This window comes from Oncorhynchus gorbuscha, linkage group LG11 (assembly GCF_021184085.1).
Source record: "Oncorhynchus gorbuscha isolate QuinsamMale2020 ecotype Even-year linkage group LG11, OgorEven_v1.0, whole genome shotgun sequence".
NCBI classification, from domain to species: Eukaryota; Metazoa; Chordata; class Actinopteri; order Salmoniformes; family Salmonidae; genus Oncorhynchus; species Oncorhynchus gorbuscha.
This window is the reverse complement of record NC_060183.1, coordinates 21,636,961-21,660,528: the sequence shown is the minus strand read 5'-3', so window position 1 is coordinate 21,660,528 and position 23,568 is coordinate 21,636,961. Positions and strand designations below refer to the sequence as shown.

Genomic DNA, 23,568 nt, shown 5'->3' with positions numbered 1-23,568 from the left:
CGTTTCTCAGCCAGTCGAACTCATGAATCAGCTGGCATAATTTTTATGGATATATATACAAAAACAAATGTCAATTGAAAAAAGGTCAAACGAAACGCAGCTAATTTGCAGTCTTTCCAGCTTCAGTTTGAAGTGATTGATTGTGTTGCTGTAGCTGTGTTGTTGGCTAGCTCAGAACAACAGTGTCCTGACAAGTGAGATCATTTTCTATGCCAGGGTAAATCGCACCTCATTGTTATGGATGTATCCAAATAAATGTCACTAGAAAACAGCTTAAACAAATACAAATGCAGCTACTTTGCGGTTATTCTGGCTGTACTTTTTGACATGACTAAGTTAGCCGTAGTTGGCTAGCTAGCAAGCAAGGGTTAAGAACGTTGCAAGCCAGTATGGCAATAGAACATTAAGAACGAACGACTTCGTCTCGTGCCTAACACCCTTGCCAATACATCCTCCAAACACTGGCATTATCACTTAACTAAACAATGGATTCTCAAATATATCATACAAACGCCTTGCCCGTGGTGAGTTTAGGCCTTGAATGTGACATGTTGGATGAAGGCAGTGGGCAGAGTTTACGCTCAATGGAGTTTTCGTTATTCAAGTTTGAGCTTTTTCTCAATGATTCTTTCCTTGATTCCTTACACCGTCTCTCCTCACCTCGTTAAACTGCATTGGAGGTCAGAGTGGGGGGACATTCTCCAATAGGTTTGAGAAGGAGACAGAGGATACGAGAAATCACGGATTAGAACTAGAGAGGAAGAGGCGAAGCGAGAGCAATTTCTCCAATAGGGTCCAGCTGTGACATCATCCCTCAGGGTTTTTATACTGCCACCTGGGTCTTTGCAACAGGCAGCGTTTTTTTTTTTTTTGCTCACTAAGCAGTTTTTTATGGAGGGATCAAAGAGAGAGCACAAAAGGAAAAGCTCTCTCTTGGTGAGGACTCCCCATCTGAGTGAGTCAAATCACACCTAATCCTCGAACTGCCCAGCAGACGAGCAGCCCCAAGAGATAGTCACACACCCCCCCCCCCCCCATCACTGAACAGACCCAGGTTCCACAACTGCACTGATCCTCCATTGTTGAGTGAGATATATTCACAAAGATGGAGAGAGTAATTGTGGAGCTCAGAGCGAGTCCACTCTCACCCTCCCCCCCCACAAGACCCGGAGGGCTGAAGGTGGAGATAAACGAGAGAGCTTACTGCACCCCGGACTGAGATGAGAGAACTTGAGGAGAGAGAGGAACACATGGCACAGCTAACAGATCTGAAGGAGAAGAGAGGAACACATGGAACAGCTAACAGCACTGAAGGGGGAAGTGAGAAAGCTGAGGTATGACTCCCTCAGAGAATCCAGCAGAACAGTCCACCTCAGACCTGGAGCACAACCTCAATACCACGATGGGACAGACAACACAAGACCCACCAACCCAACAGACGCCACCCCTCCCTAACAGCCCTCCAGTCAACTCCTACACATCCACGAGGACACACAAAAGCCAGAGGTTGTGCTTCTCATTGATTCAAATGGGAAACACTTTCAAGAGAATAACCCCCCCCCCCAACAGTGCAGTAATGTCTAACAAGTAATCTAACAAATCCTAACAATTCCCCAACAACTACCTAATACACACAAATCTAAAGGGGTGAATGAGAACATGTACATGTAAGTATATGGATGCGTGAAGGCAAAGGTGCAATTAGATGGTATAAAAAAAACAGTATATACATGTGATGAGTATTGTAAGATATGTAAACATTTTTAAAGTGGCATTATTTAGAGTGGCATTGTATAAAGTGACTAGTGATCAATTTATTAAAGTGGCCAGTGATTGGGTCTCAATGTAGGCAGCAGCCTCTCTGAGTTAGTGACTGCTGTTTAGCAGTATGATGGCCTTGAAATAGAAGCTGTTTTTCAGTCTATTGGTCCCAGCTTTGAAGCACCTGTACTGACCTTGCCTTCTGGATGGTAGCGGTGTGAACAGGCAGGGTGGTTGATGTCCTTGATCTTTTTGGCCTTCCTGTGACATCGGATGCTCTAGGTGTCATGGAGGGCAGGTAGTTTTCCCCCGGTGATGTGTTGTGCAGACAGCACCACCCTCTGGAGAGCCTTGCGGTTTAGGTTCAGCCCGACAGGATGCTCTCGATTGTGCAGCTGTTAAAGTTTGTCAGGGTTTTGGGTGACAAGCCAAATTTCTTCAGCCTCCTGAGGTTAAAGAGGCGCTGTTGCGCCTGTGTGGGTGGACCAGTTCAGTTTGTTTGTGACGTGTACGCAGAGGAACTTAAAACTTTCCACCTTCTCCACTGCTGTCCCTTCAATGTGGATAGGGGGGTGCTCCCTCTGCTGTTTCTTGAAGTCCATGATCATCTCCTTTGTGTTGTTGACATTGAGTGAGAGGTTGTTTTCCTGACACCACACTCCGAGTGCCCTCAACCCCTCTCTGTAGGCTGTCTCGTCGTTGTTGGTAATCAAGCCCACTACTGTTGTGTTATCTGCAAACTTGATGATTGAGTTTGAAGTGTGAATGGCCACGCAGTCGTGGGTGAACCGGGAGTACAGGAGGGGTCCGAGTACACACCCATGTGGGGCCGCAGTGTTGAGGGTCAGCCAATTGGAGATGTTGTTTCCTACCTTCACCCCCTGGGGGCTGACCGTCAAAGTCCAGAACCAACTTGCACAGGGCGGGATTGAGACCCGGGGCCTACAGCTTGATGAGCTTGGAGGGTACTACGGTGTTGAATGCTGAGCTGTAGTCAATGAATAGCATTCTTACATAGGTATTCCTTTTGTCCAGATGGGATAAGACATCGTGATGGCGCTTGCGTCGTCTGTGGACCTGTTGGGGCGCTAGTCATTTAGTTCAGTTATCTTTGCCTTCTTGGGAACAAGAACAATGGTAGCCATCTTGAAGCATGTGGGGACAATAGACTGGGATAGGGAGCGATTGAATATGTCTGTAAACACACCAGCCAGCTGGTCTGCGCATGCTCTGAGGACGCGGCTAGGGCTGACATCTGGGCCAGCAGCCTTGCGAGGGTTAACACGTTTAAATGTTTTACTCACATCAGCCACGTAGAAGGGGGGGTGGAGTCCTTATTTGCAGGCGGTGACGGTGTACTGTATTATCCTCGAAGCAGGCAAGGAAGGTGTTTAGTTTGTCTGGAAGCGTGACGTCGGTGTCCGTCACGTGGCTGGTTTTCTTTTTGGAGTCCGTGATTTCCTGCAGACCCTGCCACATACTGCTCGTTTCTGAGCCATTGAATTGCGACTCCACTTTGTCCCTGTACTGGCATTTTGCTTGTTTGATTGCCTTGCGGAGGGAATAACTACACTGTTTATATTCAGTCATATTCCCAGACCTCTTTCCATGGTTAAATGCGGTGCATCGCGCTTCCAGTTAGGGTAGGTTTTAATAGTCACAGTGGGTACACCATCTCCAATGCACTTCTTTATAAACACACTCATCGAATCAACGTATAGGTCGATGGTGTTCTGAGGTTGACAGAAACATATTCCAGTCCAGGTGATCAAAACAATTTTGAAGTGTGGCTTCCAATTGGTCTTACCAGCATTGAATGGATCTCGTCACTGGTACATCCTGTTTGAGTTTCTGCCCATAAGACAGTATTTTCAATATGGCGTCGTGGTCGGACTTTCCGAAGGGAGGGCGGCGGAGGGCTTTGTATGCATCGCGGAAGTTAGAGTAGCAGTGGTCGAGGATATTGCCCATGCGCGTAGCACAATCAATATGCTGGTAGAACTTAGGTAGCCTTGTTCTCAAATTTGCTTTGTTAAAATCCCCAGCTACAATAAATGCAGCCTCTGGATATATGGTTTCCAGTTTGCATATAGTCCCAGTGAAGATCCTTGATGGCCATCTTGGTGTCTGCATGAGGAGGAATGTACACAGCTGTGACTATAACTGACGAGAATTATCTTGTTAGGTAAAATGGCCAGCATTTGATTGTTAGGAATTCTAGGTCGGGTGAGCAGAAGGACTTGCGTTCCTGTATGTTCTTATGATTACACCATGAGTCGTCAATCATGATGCATACACCCCCGCCCTTCCTCTTCTCAGAGACATGTTTATCTCTGTCGGCGCGATGCATGGAGAAGCCCTGTGGCTGAACAGATTCCGAAAACATATCCCAAGAGAGACATGTTTCCGTGAAACAGAGAATGTTACAATCTCTGATGTCTCTCTGGAAGGAGACCCTTGCTCGAATTATGTCTACCTTGTCCTGAGACTGGACATTGGATAGTAGTATACTCGGGAGTGGTGGGCGATGTGCACGTCTATGGAGCCTGACCACGTGGCCGGGTCCACAGGGTGGTGGTCCGAACAGAGGATCCATTTCGGGAAAGTCGTATTCCTGGTCGTAATGTTGGCAAGTTGACGTTGCTCTTATATCCAATAGTTCTTCCCGGCTGTATGTGATAAGACTTATGATTTCCTGGGGTAACAATATAAGAAAACAAAATACTGCATAGTTTCCTAAGAACTCGAAGTGAGGCGACCATGTCTGTCGGCGCCATCATTCATCAATAGGCATGCCCTGGAGCTGTTGTCAAAGGACAGACTAGGTTCCCAGCCACATCATAATTCACATGAGCACAAATTACCTGAGGGCCCAGCAGTAAAGGGAGGCCACAGCAGGAAAGGGAGTGATTGAAAAAGCTTCTTCCACTTTCCACAAGTGGTCATCTCCACCCTGCTATCCTGAAAATACTAACACCTGTGAGAATGCTATTCACTGACTACAGCTCAGCGTTAAACACAACGCTGAGCTGTGGTGCCCTCAAAGCTCAACACTAAGCTAAGGACCCTGGGACTAAACACCTCCCTCTGCAACTGGATCCTGGATATCCTTATGGGTCACCCACAGGTGGTAAGGGTAGGTAACAACACATCCGCCACGCTGATCCTCAACACAGGGGCCCCTCGGATGTGTGCTCAGTCCCCTCCGGTACTTCCTGTTCACTCATGACTGCATGACCAGGCACCACTCCAACACCATCATCAAGTTTGCCAATGACACAACAGTGGTAGGCCTGATCACCAACAAAGAAGAGACAGCCTATAGGGAGGAGGTCAGAGAGCTGGCCATGTGGTTCCAGGACAACAACCTCTCTCTAAACGTGATCAAGACAAAGGAGATGATTGTGGACTAGAGGAAATGAGGACCGTGTACACCCCATTCTCATCTACGGGTCTGCAGTGGAGCAGGTTGAGAGCTTCAAGTTCCTTGGTGTCCACATCACCAACAAACTGTCATGGTCCAAACACAGTAAGACAGTCGTGAAGAGAGCATGAAAAAGCCTATTCCCCTCAGGAGACAGAAGATTTTGCATGGGTTCTCAGATCCTCAAAAGTTTCTACAGTTGCACCATCGACATCACTGCCTGGTATTGCAATTGCTACAGAGGGTAGTGTGTACGGCTCAGTGTATCACTGGGGCCAAGCTTCCTGCCATCAAGGACCTCTGTACCAGGCAGTGTCAGAGGAAGGCTCTAACAATTGTCAAAGACTCCAGCCACCCTAGTCAGACTGTTCTCTCTGCTACCGCACGGCAAGCGGTACCAGAGCGCCAAGTCTAGGTTCAAAAGGCTTCTTAACAGCTTCTACCCCCAAGTCATAAGACTCCTGAACAGCTAATCAAAGGGCTACCCAGACACCTCTTTTATGCTGCTGCTACTCTGTTTATTATCTATGCATAGTCACTTTAACTCTACCTACGTACATGTACATATTACCTCAATTACCTTGACTAACCGGTGCAGCCGCACATTGACTATAGCCTCGCTATTGTTATTTTATGCTGTTTAATTGTTACATTTATTTTCTATTTTTTACTTAACTCCTTTTTTTCTTAACTTCTTAAAGCATTGTTCGTTAAGGGCTTGTAAGTAAGCATTTCACTGTAAGGTCTACTGCACCTGTTGTATTCGGCGCATGTAACAAATATAATTGATTGATTTGATTTACAGCGAGTGAATGCAAGCATTTCCAGGGACTGCCTCAAAACCTACCTGGCCTGCCACTCCACCCTGGACTTGGACCTGGTCGTAAAGGCTGTTCACCTCTACAATGCAGCAGTCCCAATTTTTGCCACATCCCTGAAGGATGTCACCCTCAACCACAGCACCTCACCAGGAGTAACAGACCAGCGAGACACCGCACCCAGACCAGCGAGACACCCCACCCAGACACCCCCACCCAGACCTGAGAGACTCCCTCCCGAAGGACTTGCACCGGGAGAACCCACGCCAAAAGGACCTACATTCAGATCACAGCATCACCGGCCACATCCCCACCCCCACATCCCACACCCCACTAAAAACCCTGGCCACACCCTATATAGGCCACCCAACACACCCCGTGCCCCTGCAGAAAGGACCTCAACATGACTGCTGCACATATGCCCAGGCCGTGAGCAGAGCAACAGGCCCAACCCCCACTAATACACCTGCCCAAGCCCAATCCTGCAACCTAAGAGATATGTATCAGATGCTTAACATGCTCTGCTCACACCTACTGTAATGGTCCGAGCCTAAACCACACGAAAACAACACTAGACACTATGGAACACAGAGCTTTTACGATCTCATCCTGGAATATCATCTGCCTTTGGCCTAAAGAGCAGGAACACAGACTTCAAAGAAGTTTGAAATACAGACATTAACATCCACCAAACTACCAGGTGTGAAACAGGGAAGAGACTAAGGGGGTATACTCATTTGTTATTGAGCAGACCTAACCCACTCTATTAGTCAAAACTGGAACATTTGACATCCGTCTAGAAATTAATAATGAAATTATCTCAATAGAGAAATGTCCTCATGTGTGCTACCTATATCCCCCGAATAGAATCCCCATACTTTAATGATGACAGCTTCTCCATCCTAGAGGGGAGAACAACCATTTCCGGGCCCAGGGACATGTACTAGTCTGTGGCGACCTAAATGCCAGAACTGGACAAGAACCTGACACTCTTAGCACACAGGGACAAACACCTACCTGGAGGAGACAGCAATCCCTCCCAAATATGCCCACCTTAGACACAACTATGACAAAACAACCAAGAAAAACATGTCACAACTCCTATCGCACGCTAGGTCTGTACATAGTCAATGGTAGGCTTCAAGGGGACTCTTATGGTCGGTACGCCTACAGCTCATTCCAGGGCAGTAGTACTGTAGATTATTGACCTTAACCCAGTCTCTCAGAGCATTCACAGTCAGCCCACTGACAGCCCTATCAGATCAAAGCAAAATCGCAGTCTACTTGAACAGAGCAATACTCAATACATTTTTTGATTTGATAGGGAAGCTGAGGTCAAATATACTGTTTAGGTTTTCTACTGACAAGTTTACACCTTCACTATTTTATTTTATTTAACCTTTATTTAACTAGGCTGGGCGGGCCATGGCGCAGGTGGTTAACTCCCGGCACCATCGCTGGCTCCATCACCCAAAGGCTGACATTGGCCCAGGGGTTGGTAACATTCTGGAGCAGACCGATAAGGTTCATAGGGACCGGGAGACCCTGAGACGGTACCAAAGCAGACGGACCATCGCCACCCACCTACACCCGAACAACGCTGGGGTCCCTCTCTCCTGCCCCATCTCCTCGTGCTAAGGGATGCCAGCGGGGAGAGGCACAGCGTGCGATGAAGCAACAGCCTGTTTTTTCCATACTGGGTCATTTATCCCTTATCGGGTTCCTATTCCTCCAAGCGGGTCACGACATAAGTTCTCCCAGGGCATCGAACCCCTGCTCTGTGGCTTGGCTGAGCTTATGGCTTCCCTTTGTGACAGGTGTGATGGTGTCAACCGTCACCGCCGTAGGGACGTGCCTGGGGGACCCAGGTGCTCAGGGTGCCAGAGGAGAGGCAGGCCCCGGCAGGACCCATAACACACCCTTCCCCAGCCTTGTCCTCTTATCCCGGTCTCAAAAGGGCAAAGTGGGGTACTCACAATGTTCAAAGGGTACTGCAATACCAGTGTTGGCCACCGTCCTTCAGGGCCCTTTGTGTCACCACGGTGGCCGACCCCCTAAAGAAAACCCTGCGTCTGGAGTTCACCTCACTCCTGGACAATTGTGCCATCTGCTTGAGACATCAGAACAGCTCGGTGGGTTGTACTCCACTTATTTTGTGGTCCCAAAAAGAGACGGCGGGTTTCGACTGATTCTGGACCTCTGCAACCTCAATGGATACTTGAAGGTACTGAGGTTCCACATGCTGTCCCAAGCCCATGTGTTGCAGGCCGTGACACTGGACCTGAGGAATGCGTACTTCCATGTTCCTGTTCACCCAGCTCATTTGCAGTACCTCCGATATTTGCTTTCAAGGGACGGCCTATGAATTCATGGTTCTTCCCTTTGGCCTCTCCTTGACACGCCACAAAGTGCTTGGACGCTGTCCTGGCCCATATTGTACCACGTCCAGGACCCTGGTCCTGTCAGACAGAGACATGCTCCTGACCCACATCGGTGGGCTGGGTATTGGACTCGGTCCTCATGAGAGCACACCTGCCCAACAGAAGGGTTCAGGTGATCTGATCTTACCTCGACCACTTCCAGCAGGGGTGGGTGGTATCCGCCTTGACCTGCCAACGCCTGTTGGGCTTGCTGACGGTGGCCTTGATGCTGATTTCCCCTGGGTCTGCTCCATCTCCGGCCTCTTCAGCGGTGGTTCAATTCCTACCGGCTGCACACGAAGCGCCAACATCACCGCCAGCGGCTGGTGACCGCACAGTGCCTCAGGGCATTGTTGAGGTGGTGCTGTCGCTCCTTTCTCTCAAGTGGGGTGGAGATGCTGAGGATGTGCCACCAGGAGCTGGTCAGTATACGCCTCCCAGATTGGTGTGGCCAAGGGCAGGTCGGCCAGCGGGTGTTAGCTACCCTCTTGGAGCAGCAGGCACATCAGTACACTAGAGTTCTGAGCTGTACTGCTGTCTCTGTGGTCTTTCCTTCCACATCTGAAGGGAAGACATATCCTGGTGAGAACAGACAACACCACAGTGGTGGCTTACATCAACCATCAGGGTGGCCTGAGGTCCCACCGCATCCATCTTATGGCACGGGAGCTCCTTCTCTGGGCTCAGGGACGCCTAGCGTCTCTACACACAGCACACATACCTGGCATCCTGAATGTGGCAGCGGATATGCTCTCAAGCGAGGGCCCGCCGCCTTGGGACTGGAGCCTATATCCCCAGGTCATGCAGCATCTGTGGGACAAGTTTGGTTGGGCGCAGGTGGCCCTGTTTGCCTCCCTTGGCAATGCACACTGCCCCCTGTGGTACTCCATGTCAGATCCACCAGGGCCTCTGGGCTTGGATGCTCTGGTTCATGATTGGGCTGGAGCTTTACACATTCCCCCCTCTTTTTTTCCCCTGATCCAGGCTGTGCTGGATAGGACCAGGATGGCGGAGCATAGTCTGCTGCTGGTGGCCCCATACTGGCCCAGACGACCCTGTATCAGCCTTCTCCTGTCCCTGTTGTCTGGGACACCTTGGCAACTGCTCCTGAGACCCGACCTACCGGGAGATCGCACCACCTCAGTCTGTGGGCTTGGCCGCTGAACGGCACCAATAGTCCATGTTAGGACTACAGGAGTGCTTAATGAACACCATGCAGAGCGCAAGGGTACCGGCTACAACCGCGGCATACCAGTTGCGCTGGCGGTTGTTCTGCTCTTGGTGCACTGGTATTGAGGTTGTGCCCGAGTCATGTGGGGTGCAGTATGTCCTACAATACCTACAGTCTCACTTGGACGAGGGCTTGGCAGCATCTACACTGAGAGGGTATTTGGTCGCTATACAGTGCCTTGCGAAAGTATTCGGCCCCCTTGAACTTTGCGACCTTTTGCCACATTTCAGGCTTCAAACATAAAGATATAAAACTGTATTTTTTTGTGAAGAATCAACAACAAGTGGGACACAATCATGAAGTGGAACGACATTTATTGGATATTTCAAACTTTTTTAACAAATCAAAAACTGAAAAATTGGGCGTGCAAAATTGTTCAGCCCCTTTACTTTCAGTGCAGCAAACTCTCTCCAGAAGTTCAGTGAGGATCTCTGAATGATCCAATGTTGACCTAAATGACTAATGATGATAAATACAATCCACCTGTGTGTAATCAAGTCTCCGTATAAATGCACCTGCACTGTGATAGTCTCAGAGGTCCGTTAAAAGCGCAGAGAGCATCATGAAGAACAAGGAACACACCAGGCTGGTCCGAGATACTGTTGTGAAGAAGTTTAAAGCCGGATTTTGATACAAAAAGATTTCCCAAGCTTTAAACATCCCAAGGAGTACTGTGCAAGCGATAATATTGAAATGGAAGGAGTATCAGACCACTGCAAATCTACCAAGACCTGGCCGTCCCTCTAAACATTCAGCTCATACAAGGAGAAGACTGATCAGAGATGCAGCCAAGAGGCCCATGATCACTCTGGATGAACTGCAGAAATCTACAGCTGAGGTGGGAGACTCTGTCCATAGGACAACAATCAGTCATATATTGCACAAATCTGGCCTTTATGGAAGAGTGGCAAGAAGAAAGCCATTTCTTAAAGATATCCATAAAAAGTGTTGTTTAAAGTTTGCCACAAGCCACCTGGGAGACACACCAAACATGTGGAAGAAGGTGCTCTGGTCAGATGAAACCAAAATTGAACTTTTTGGCAACAATGCAAAACGTTATGTTTGGCGTAAAAGCAACACAGCTCACCCTGAACACACCATCCCCACTGTCAAACATGGTGGTGGCAGCATCATGGTTTGGGCCTGCTTTTCTACAGCAGGGACAGGGAAGATGGTTAAAATTGATGGGAAGATGGATGGAGCCAAATACACAACCATTCTGGAAGAAGACCTGATGGAGTCTGCAAAAGACCTGAGACTGGGACGGAGATTTGTCTTCCAACAAGACAATGATCCAAAACATAAAGCGAAATCTACAATGGAATGGTTCAAAAATAAACATATCCAGGTGTTAGAATGGGCAAGTCAAAGTCCAGACCTGAATCCAATCGAGAATCTGTGGAAAGAACTGAAAACTGCTGTTCACAAATGCTCTCCATCCAACCTCACTGAGCTCGAGCTGTTTTGCAAGGAGGAATGGAAAAAATGTTCAGTCTCTCGATGTGCAAAACTGATAGAGACATACCCCAAGCGACTTACAGCTGTAATCGCAGCAAAAGGTGGCGCTACAAAGTATTAACTTAAGGGGCTGAATAATTTTGCACGCCCAATTTTTCAGTTTTTGATTTGTTAAAAAAGTTTGAAATATCCAATAAATGTCGTTCCACTTCATGATTGTGTCCCACTTGTTGTTGATTCTTCACAAAAAAATACAGTTTTATATCTTTATGTTTGAAGTCTGAAATGTGGCAAAAGGTCGCAAAGTTCAAGGGGGCCGAATACTTTCGCAAGGCACTGTATCTGCCTGCCATGTGAGGTGAATGGACAGGCCTGTGGGGTGCCATCCCTTGGTCTCCAGGTTTGTGAAGGTGGTTCGTTGCCTGCATCCAGCTAGGACCTGTTCAATGGCGAGCTGGAATCTGGATGTGGTCTTGGCAGCTTTGGCAAAACCGCCTTTCGAACCATTGGAGTCTGCCTCCCTGAAACACCGCTCTATGAAGGTGGTTTTCTTGGTGGCGATTACTTCCAAGAAGAGGGTGGGTGAACTCCATGCTCTTTCGGTAAGTTCTGAGTGCTACTGGGTGGACTCTGGTGGGAGGAGTATATCTCTGTCCCAACCGGGCAGTGGCAGGGGAGTGGGCCTACCTCTGGCATGCTGTGCCCTGTGCTCTTTGTCTGCTATGGTGAGAGAGTCCTGGGGGCTGGGCTATCAAAGCAAATTCTCTCTCTCTGGATCGTGGACATGATTATGACAGCATACCGCCTGGCTGGGAAGCCAGTGCTGGGATCTGTGGTGGCACATTCAACACGAGGTGTGGCTGCGTCCTGGGCACTACTGAGATATATCACTGACATGTGCCGCGGCCAGCTGGGCTTCCTCTTGCATCTTTACTACTGGATAAATGTGGCACCTCCCTCTGCGGTTGGTTCAGCAGTCCTGGGTGTCACCTCCTATTCCGGGGACTGTGCTGGGACCACCCTTGCACATTGACGGCCCCTGCATTTTGGTCCCGCACTGGGACTTTGCCGCCGGCTGGCCAGGTCTCTCTAGCACCGACTAATCTGGTACAGGTATATCAATATATTGGACCGATCCAATATAGTGAAACATAACGAAGGTTACGTATGTGAGCTATATGGATCACGCCAATCCTCTACAGTGCTAGAGGTGCTTCAAAAATGATGTAGAGAACGTGTGTCATGGCCATGGGGTCTATATATAGGGGCGGACCCCAGCCATGACACAGGTGTACACGGGAGTAAATCTGTAAATCCTCACCTCGGATGTATCCCTCCGCAGGGGAGTGATACCAATATATTGGAGTGATCCATATTGCTCACATAACCATGGTTACATACATAACCTTGGTTTCCCATGCCAATAAAGCCCTTTGAATTGTGTTGAATTTGGTCAACAGAAAATGGAATGACTTATTAGCTTGTTTGATTGAATAGAAGTTTCGTAATGCTTAGGATGTTACGAGTGTGATATAAGTAGGACACATGACATCCTGGAAACTTAGCTAAAAAACGCTTTCTATAGGAGTTGTGCCAGTCGTTCACACACACACATATCTGCTCTCTTATTGGCTGTGGTCCCACCTGATCTTGCCTCTGCCCAACTGCCTTCCATTTTATTTCACAGTCAGGGCGGTCCAAGGGGCCAGAGTTCCAGTCCAGAGGCACAGTTTCAACTGTTACTACAGTTTTGCTTCGGTACAGCAGTTTAACTGATGACCGGCCCAGAAATACTATTTCCGTACACTGACACAAAGAAGTCAGATTTGAAAATTCCTAATAAGACACTTAAGTCATCACCTTTGTGCACAAAACATTCATTGAATTATTAAAATAATTTTCACTCAGGCTGACTTTTTTTTCATCACTCACAGCAGAAAGTTTAACATTTTATCAGTTTCTAAATCCAGAGGCAACAGACTCCCAAAGGGCTTGCGAAGCAGGCCAGGGGTTTGAGAAATAAATTACAGAAGTGAAAGATTATTCCTTAGCTGTTCATTTTCACAATCTAAAGGCACAACCTAGCTTCGAGACAATGAGCATGGTTAATGATTATTGTGGATATTATGATTAATATACATTTGTTTAAAATGTTTACATGCATTACATTTACATTTAAGTCATTTAGCAGACGCTCTTATCCAGAGCGACTTACAAATTGGTGCATTCACCGAGTTCTCACTGTTAAGTTAAATCGAGACATTAACATCTGCAGATCAATACTAAATTAACACCATCTTCTAATAGACAATAATAATAGCAACAATAACGACTCAAATAGAATCCGCCCGTAGAGCTGCTCACGGCAGGAATGTACACTCGCTTAAAAAAAAATAGGAAGAATGTTTTAAAAAGTGAGAGGGACTCAACAACTGAGGGTGAGGCGTCAGCCAGTAAGTGGCTGTTTCACACAGCTCTCAGATCAGGCACTTTAAAGTCAAACGCAGGTCATTGGGTTTCATAGCTTCAAGGCGGTCGGTTTCTACTGATTCAGGGCCAGTTTCACAATATAAATATAATTCCTAGAAGGGAAATAGCCCTTCAGATCACGGCAATTTGACTGCACCCTTCATTGGTACACTCAAAATGGCCGCTAGCCAACCCATCAGCTCCCCACTGACTTGAATGGGGATGCCCACATGCATCGCAAAGAACGATTTCCCTAATAATCCTGTTTACATGGACATGTCTGAAATCATGCTACTGATGGCACTCTGAAATGCATTTTAGATTCTAAGTTCGGACATGTGTGTAAGTGAAAACTACTTCTAAAGATGCATACTGTAACGACCTTGGCTTTATAAGCACGGATATCAACTCTGCCGCTTGAACATGCTTTTGAGGCACAGTCGATAGCGTGCTGAACTTCGGGCTAGAAGGTTGAGGGTTTGAGACCTGCTCCCTGCCTGTTTTAATTACACTGGTGTCAGGAGTGATCGGACCTTGCATCCACGACAGTGCGTGTGTTTGGCCGGTGAGCGCGCTCCTATACGACGTTGAGTCACAAGCTAACGCGAGGACGCGCTCTTTGAAAGGAGGTAGCAGTGTTGCCAATTAGCGACTTAGTTGCTATATTTAACGAGTATTCAGACCCCTCTAGCGACACATTTTTTAAAAATTGACTAGCGACAAATCTAGCGACATTTTCTGGTGTTATTGGAGACTTTGAGACTCGGACGTGAAAGCGCGAATCGTTCTTACTCTTCTCAACGAACAGCGGGTGCTGCCGTGAGCCCATCCCCCATCAAAGCACTCACAGGTGGCCCATTCCTCGCGCAGCTGCAGTCAGAGCAGGAGATGTTCACCCCTCCACATCCAGACTGCAAATGAATCGCACATGCGGGAAGCCGCCGCTTTCTGAACCGCCCTGGGTTACATTCAGGGAAGGATGTAAATGTAAAATGTTCTTTGTCAAAAATAAATCACTGCATTTGACTCACACAGCCTCAGTCACTTACTCACCTTGTCCACTATGTGTGTGCCTCTCTGTGACATGAGCTAAACATCTAGCTGGCTAGCTCATCATGTCTCAGTCTAAACTGTACACTCAAATACAGTAAGGAGTCGGAATCAAACCCTGAATTCAAAGGCTGGTTGAAGCCGTTTATTGGAGATGATACACGGGATACTGCCTGTATTGTAAGGCTGATTTCTACACCACACTTAGTGATGTAAAAAAACACATGACAACTCAAAAACATACTCAAAAGGCAACGCCTTATAACAGTTTCACCAAAAACAAGCTGTCATTTATGGTTTAAAAAATTGACTGCAAATCGCTGAACACTTCCATGCTGGTATGTGATCACATTGAAGAAGCATGTAGAGCTGCGTTCTCAGACTCCACTGCTGCTACCCACTTCAAAATGCACAGGACAAAGTGCACAGAAATTATTAATGGTGTTCTAGCACCATACTTTCTGAAAAAGTTGGTTGCAGATGTGGGTGACCAGCATTTCAGCCGCCTCCTCGATGAGTCCACCGATGTAAGTGTTTCTAAGTACCTGGGGGTTGTGATAAGGTACTTTAGTGATACCAAGCAGACAATTGTATCAACATGTCTGGGGCTTGTTGAGTTTGAGGGAGATGCCAAATCTATAGCCGTGCTATTGTGGCTTTCCTCGAAAAGTGTTGTCCTAAAAAAGAGAAACTCCTGGGGATAGGGGCTGACAATGGCTCTGTTATGACGGGGATTAACAATGGGGTCCATAAAGTGCTGAAGGAGTATGGCCACTCTCTGCAGCTTGCTCATTTGTAGTTCAAAACATATGTAGGGCGTTTTTTTACTCACTTTTTGTCTCTCCCACGACGTTACAGCGTCCATCACAATTACATGCACATGGCCAATTATACAAATTATGTGATGACATCATTTAGCGACTTTTAGGACAGCCAATAGCTACTTTCCTTACTGAGGAGTTGGCAACACTGGGAGGGAGTAGAGTAACTACCCTGGCTTTATAAGCGCGGATATCGACTCTGCCGCTTGAGCATGCTTTTGCAGGGTTCGAGTCCTGCTCCCTGCCTGTTTCATTACAATACATTCCCTCGCGCTAACCCCGGGATAGCCCGCTAATATGACCCCTAATATGGAAGAAAATGTATTGAGTGCAATTCGATCTACAGTATATCTACACCATGATATGAAACGTTGATTTGAACATTCTGACCAAATAGTGGGTCAGGCGGCGCCCCACTGTCTGATTCATATCGCTTGATTTCTGATGATAGTTGATATAATCAACAACGGATTGCAATTGTATCCGGTGCACCAAAAATGGAGGCTGGCTTGGCTGGTGCTAGCACATGAGCAGATCAAATACACACAGCTGGAATGCTGATTGAGGTGTTTACATGTCCTAATACTGCAAAATATTGCTCAGAAAACCAGGTGTTTTAATCAGTGTATGCTTACTTCGATTTTGACCTTAAACCAGTTATGATAAACAGAGTACGGTGTTTCCATGACAATTACATAATCTGCCTGCCATCAGTTTAATATCAAATTACTACTGCGCACATACATGTACATAATGTCTTTTAAGTAGTTGAACATGTTATTACTCCAAACTCGTGAAAGTGACAAACTGACACGTTTTCATTTGTGTCAAAAACAACTTTATATCGGAGTGCCTTTGATTTGACAGCCTGCACATGCGTAGTTCGGGCGCGAGACTACTGTTAGACCCGATTTTTTAAATATATTTTTTTATTGACAAATCAATACAGAAACTACTTGGGGGAAACACAAGTATATATAAATAATATACAAAGGACAATTGGGCTAGTGGGTACAAGATCACATTGCACAAGGACCTTAAGGGGCATATAATTCTAAGTGTAACAGCTTTTTTGTTAGCAGAGTATTTGTCTTAAAATAGTTACATTTCTTTTTGTAAGGTATGAAAATGTGGTGTTTTGTTTGTAAATTTGCATTTGTGAATATGAAATTTAGCCAAAAGAATGAAATTACATAGAAATAAGTTGAAACAATTTTATCATAGGTAATGAATCCAAGCAGTACATCTCTACATAATAGTGTAAAATCTTCATAAATGTGTTCAATTAAAAATCTACTGATGTCTTGCCACAGTTTCCTTACATGAATACAATGCCAAAAAAAGATGCAACACTGTTTCTGGGTGGTCATTACAATTTGAGTTTGTTTTTTAAAAACCTCTTCATATAGTGGTTGGCAGGATAATATTATGAATAATTTTAAAGGAAACTTCCTTAATTTTGTTAACAAGTAGGCATGTGTAGGTATGACTTATTTCTGCGCATGAGCTTAGCTAGCCAACGTCACCATGACATCACCTACAAGCATGATCTGGGATTTCTATTGGAGAAGCAGTTTCTGTCCATCTTCATACTGTACTTTCTTTGATTTTAAACTCATCCAATGTCTGCCATGTGTTTTAGATGTGGTGATGTCGTTTGCTGCGCCCTGAAAGTGCACATCTGATGTTGGTCCTTATAAACCAAATGCAACTTGGATATACTGTCCATGAATCAGCGTAGCTAACGTGAGTATATTACCTGGTCATGGCTAGAAGGAATCCATCCAACCCTTTTCCTAACCTTTAACTAATTATCCCAACCTACCTACTATCCCAATCTACTCATACCCTGACTACGCCACTCGCACCGCGTGCACGAGCATTACAAAATAAATTCAGAAATCTATATTATTCAATTATTGCAGCCACACTGCTCACTGTGCCAACAACTAAAATAGAAGTCAGTTCTATTTCTGACGCAGATTGTGCTGCAAGTCCTGCCTCTCCCATCTCCTTATGATTTATAGAAGCAGGTACCCACGTGCCATCTCCTCATTGGTTATACCCACGTGGGTGACTGAAAGATGAACTAGGTCAATGGCGGTAAGGCACCTAATTTATGAAAGTTGCCAATCGCAATATAAAGTCAAAAGAAGGAAAAGCCTGGAAGGAGGAGATATGACTAGAAATGATTAGGTTGGCCGTTTTATGTGTGGATAAATTGGTGGAGTATAGGACCTTGTGCATTTCAGGTAAAATAACAACTCAATGTTTATATCCCAGGACAAATTAGCTAGCAACAGCAAGCTAGCTAAATAGGACAAATTAGCTAGCACGTGCAAACTAGCTAGCTAAATTGCCATAAATGTGTAATGCTTTTCGAACTGTCCCCAAATTAATATAATTGGTTCAGAGTTTTTGATATTTTAACCTGCGTGTCGTGATCGCGTTTGGTGTGGGGGAACAAAATACATTTATGCATGATGGGGCAAGCGCACAGCCGGTTTGGGTTCCATGTAACTTGCTACGAAACAAATCTGACGTTAATTTGACAAAAGCTTGATCCCTTCTAGCCACGACTAATGAACACCCTCTATTTGATTAAATCCAACATTGTAGCCTACTGGGTACAGAGAGCGTAACATAGGTTGCTAAATTCTCTGTTTCGAATCCAGCCGTTTAATTTCACAATTATTGCCTAAATTTAACCAAATCACTACTGAAACCTTAACTAATTAGGAGGACTCGCCTAAATTTAACCAATCCCATTCATTGCTGCCCTCAACTAGATCCAAGGAGAACACTAATATACAACCTGTATTAGCTCATGGTATGAGGCTAGAGTTTAATTGCTAAATTTGCAATGTGGACTACTTTAAGTTAAAAACAATAAGAAGAATGGCTTTATATTTATTTATTTTCTCAACATTTTAAAACAACGGATCCTACATCATGATATGACTAATTGATGTATAATCACATCCTATATATTTGAACACATCATGCCATAAAATGAATGAAATAAATTAACAAAACATACAAACAGGCAATATTGCACTTGAATAAAACTGATAGAATAATGTGAAAATACAAGGAAAATATTTGCACTGGATAAAGTGCTCTTAACTTATAATATAGGTTGCTAACACAGGGTTGTGTGATATTTTAAATACAATAAGATACCAGTAAAAATTCAAACACCAAAAATGAAAGACTTGGAGTTAAAATCCAAAAATGGAATACTGGCAAAAGTAGTCTAAAACACCATGACAGCACCACTCAAGTGGACATCTATAAATAATGATCAATATGACCAATACCGTGCACGTTGTCATACGGTTAAACTGAGCTGAGACGAAGTAGCCCAGAACACTCAACACGAAGACAGAGGATTTTCCTTCACCATCCCTTTTGAACAGGTCTAAACCAATGCATTTTAATTGGAACACATTACATAAATAAAAACAAAACTAACATTAAATTCTTCAGATGGCTACGGAGTTAAACTCAAGGTCAGAAAGGCATAGGAGGTCGACAAAAGAGATTTAAACCACCTTTAGCGACGGACAATAAGTCAGCTCGTTAGGAGCAGGTCCACGTGGTGAAGGACCGTTCTAGGCTATTAAACACATCTACACATGTGTGCCAGCTGCCAATCCATTAACCCTAGTTTCCATTTATAAGAAATGTCAAATAAGGGGTGGAGAGTTAGAGGAGAGAGGGCCTATGCATTGTCTGAGGCAATGCTGCTAGATGAATGTGTTACAGTAATCCAGACATCTTACTTTTTCTGTAGACTCTGGCTAATCTATATTTTCACTTGCTACACCATCTCTGATAAATCATAACAGTTCAATAAAATTACGGTAACATGTATATTGGAAACCCTCACTGTATCACACTTTCAATTGCATAATGTTTTTCTGTCTAAAGATTTGAAAAATGACTGCAGAGAGGATAGGATCCTACATAGATACCGTCTCTTTGGATACACCTCTTTGGATGTCTGTGTAGAGTGGGCTATATGTACAAGCAGTAAACAATTAGCAAGTACATATCAAATGTGAGCCACATGTACAGTAGGACCAAAGCACAAGCACTAAAGGGCCAGAATTACACAGACAGCCTGTGAATATGCAGTGGCTGCAAAGAGGGGCCAGTATTACAGTATGTGAAAAGTGTTTAATAGTGCTAGCCATTTTCATGTGCGTTCTCTTGTTTGAAGTCATCACAATGCTTTCTGTTTAAGGATATAGCCTTGTCCATTGGTAGGGTGTGTGTGTGGGGGATTAAATTGGGGTGTGGTGTCTGTCACTGTCACATGATGAGAGGCAGGAGGCCAGGGAGGGAGGGAGCAGGGGGTACTGTGATGGCTGTCAGAGTGCCAGGGTCCAGGCCGTTCACCGCCCTGCTGTAAACACAAAACAACATGGATTAGTCTGGTCGACTGAGGGTTAGGCAGCATCTCACTTGCTGGTCCTTAGAAAATTAACCTTGCTGGATTCATATTATAAGGTGGTAAAACCATAGAACACATCAAATCTGCCTTATAATTAGCTAGGTATTACATGGCATTTTAAATAATGTGAGTTGTATTACTGGGCTAGGCCTAAGCAAATTAATTCTAATGGGGGAGTGTTAGATGTAAGACTACAAATAAAATGTAGCCCTATTGGTGGAGTAGATAAACTGGAGTATCACTTTACAGTGGTACCCTGGTGCCTACAGCTCTACTAGACTGCCAGACAATGGGGCCATTTTAATTAAGCCAAACTCTGTCACTCCACAAGCAGGCACATTTTCCAGTGGTCAATGGATCCCAGTGCCAGTGCAGGGTTGAACCAGTGACCAGTGGTCGATGGATCCCAGTGACAGCGCAGGGTTGAACCAGTGACCTGAGCCCCAGCAGGTTACCTCACTCTGTCCTCATTATCCTACTATCAGTTGGCCCTGGCACGGTCACACTGCTTGGCAGCAGACACAGGGCTTTGGGCACGTGCAGACAAAAATGAAACTTGATGTATTTTTAGATTCTGTTATGGTTTAGACTGTGCCAAATCGTTTATAAAGTATGTGATCGGAAGATCACTGACTTCAAAGGCTCTAAAAGTCCTCTCAGCCAGTTTGCCCCTCCTTGCACAAATGTAAAATACCTAGGAGTTTGTTCAACTTACACCGAACAAAAATATAAACGCAACATATAAAGTGTTGGTCACATGTTTCATAAACTCAAATAAAAGATCCCAGAAATGTTCCATAAGCACAAAAAGCTTATTTCTCTAAAATGTTATGCACAAATGTGTTTATATTCCTGTTAGTGAGCATTTCTCCTTTACCAAGATAATCCATCCACCTGACAGGTGTGGCATATCAAGAAGCTGATTAAACAGCACTACAGGTGCACCTTGTGCTGGGGACAATAAAAGGTCACTATAAAATGTGCAATTTTGTAACACAATGCCACAGATGTCTCAAGTTTTGAGGGAGTGTGCAATTGGCATGCTGACTGCAGGAATGTCCACCAGAGCTGTTGCCAGATAATTTAATGTTAATTTCTCTACCAAAAGCCGACTCCAACATCATTTTAGAGAATTTGGCAGTATGGCCAACAGGCCTCACAACCACATGTAACCACGCCAGCCCAGGACCAGCACATCCAGATTTTTCACCTGCAGGATTTTTTGAGACCAGCCACCTGGACAGTTTATGAAACTATGGAGTATTTCAGTCTGTAATAAAGCCCTTTTGTGGGGAAAAAGTCATTCTGATTAGCTTGGCCTGGCCCACATGGCTGCGCCGCTGCCCAGTCAGTGAAATCCATAGATTAGGGCCTAATCCATTTATTTCAATTGACTGATTTCCTTATATTAACTTTAACTCAGTAAAATCATTGACATTTTTGCATGATGTGTTCAAATTTTTGTTCAGTATGGTTAGGACCATGGCAAACAAAGTAAATTCTAAGCTACTGTTATTTTGTAGTATATACTCCACTTCAAACTCGTGTCCTATTAACAAGGTATGTCTCTGAATAGTAAGGCACAGTGTTGGCAGTGTGTGCTCTCTTGTAAAGAGAGATTTATAATCCACTCCTCCATGCGGTGAAACCCAAACTGTGCCTTGTAACCATGTCTTGCTCAGCATGCTCAGACAGCCTCATATCAATAGTTCCTCACACAGCAGAAACGCAACACCATGACACTACAACCTTGCCAAATAGTCACACCACTTCTATATGGGACATCTAGTAGTATGTATACCTTGAAATACAACCTCAACAAGGAACAACAGAAGGACAGCACCGGCTACATAAGAACAGTGAAAGATAACTTTTGACTTTGCACTTTAGAATCAGCTGCAAAACTGTGGTGCCTTGTTCACATGCAGTAGTTTGTAGTTAATTGACAATGTGAGCACAAAATCGAAGTACTGTACCATAACCAACCCTTCCATTGCACTACATGCTTTCTCCTGGGTCATTAAACACACCTCTGAGAATCTCCCCCAATATGATGATTGATCCAAATTGAATGACACTATATTGAAAGTTACCAACTCACACCAGCAAACAGACAGGCATATTAATCACATGTGGATATATCAGCATAGTGTTAAGAAAGCAGGGGAATGAATGTACCACTACCCAAAGCAGTTATCTAGCCCCACGGTGAGGGAGTCTACCTCAGCACTAGATGGGAAAGGGAGGGAGGCTTGTTAATCAAACAGCATGCAGGTGACTGACTAACTTCCCCACACATCATCAGCATCGGAGGAGGAAGACCATTACCCAGAAGTAATGCAGGGAATATGACCCTCTCTCTCCTGCTGGGGAAAAACACAAGGGTCTGAGAGGCCTCATCGACATCCATAACTCCTCAAAATCATCATCAACACACCTCCATAGACTCCCAACACTAGACAAGCATTTCAAATACACATTTCTACAGACAAATTTATCTACGTTAAGAAATCTAACTGAAACAAAACGGTCTTAGGAGTGACACTGCTTAACACAGCAAACAATAATCATAAAAATGACAAATGCATAAGGCCTAAATCCAAATAAAGACAATTTGACATTATGAAACGTTGTTGTCCTTTGCCAAGTTTCTTTCTCAGAAAATCGAAGCTTTCATTTCCTGTTCATCACCAATGAGTAATGTGTGGCTCACTGAGGGTGAAGTGGAAGCGGGCTTCGGCTTACGTTTTGTCGTAGTACGACGACGTCATGTGGAGGGTATGGGAAAACTTGGCTGTGTTGCCGTTGATCACGTTCCCGTTTTCCGTGATGGCATAAGACTTTCTGGCTTTCTGGTCCTTGGCAAAGTTCCTGCAGGCTGCCAGCTTAGACTCCAGAGCCTGAGACAGACATAGAGAATGCAAAAAGATAAGAGGCCTTCCACTATTAGCGAGATGACAATATGGTATAAGACAAGGGGTGTTTCTCAAAATGCATACTACCGGGCTCCGAGCATGCAAATTGGAGCACGGGAGGGTCGGAGTATGAGTCCAAATCAAAGTATGCGAAATGGAGCATGGAGGGCATTTCTCTATTTTAAAGCATGCATCGATGCAATCTTCAAAGTAAAGTATGAAAATAAATATGACGCAACCACATAAGAAATGACGCAAATTTTCTCAATCAATAGCGGCCATTATTTGAGCTGAAGTGAGAGAAAATACACTGACTTCAGAATGAAAATGTTGCCTATTCACATCTCATATTTTGCTTGACTACAACATTTTATCTTGATACGTTAACAAATACATGCTATGTTAATTTAGGCATGCTTACAATCCCACTATAGAGTGCGAAGGTCACAAGCCCATAGTAAGTTAGAGCTAACTGGCTAGCTACTACTGTTAGCTAAACAGATAGCCACAAAGAATTGTTAGCTAGCTACCCACAAAGAATTTACATCTACCTTGGATAATATTTGTTTTAGGTCATTTTTGCCACTTATACCATCTGGTGAGATACATTATTACAATTCACATATAATTAGCTGACAGTTATAAAGTTAAATGTTTGCTTTGTGTATATATTGTTTCGTTTCTGCCATTGCCTTGGTTCGAAGAAGGAAGGTTCAGTGAATGGGTAAGTCCATAGTAAGTC

At 44.9% G+C, this 23,568-nt stretch overlaps 1 protein-coding gene across 2 annotated transcripts in view; it reads right to left on the bottom strand.

The window, feature by feature from the left end:
* Positions 1 to 18,351: 18,351 nt before the first annotated feature.
* The window catches only part of ndel1a (nudE neurodevelopment protein 1-like 1a), a 32,701-nt gene continuing 27,484 nt past the window's right edge, over positions 18,352 to 23,568 (bottom strand). The window contains exons 8-10 of one of the 2 annotated variants that reach the window (XM_046368912.1): positions 22,657 to 22,811; positions 22,240 to 22,274; positions 18,352 to 19,863 (exon numbers count right to left, since the gene is read on the bottom strand). In XM_046368912.1, coding sequence (XP_046224868.1) covers positions 19,853 to 19,863; positions 22,240 to 22,274; positions 22,657 to 22,811 — 201 coding nt within the window. In that variant the 3' untranslated portion in view covers positions 18,352 to 19,852. The remainder of the gene's footprint in view (positions 19,864 to 22,239; positions 22,275 to 22,656; positions 22,812 to 23,568) is intronic. The other variant, XM_046368911.1, reaches the window with a different exon arrangement.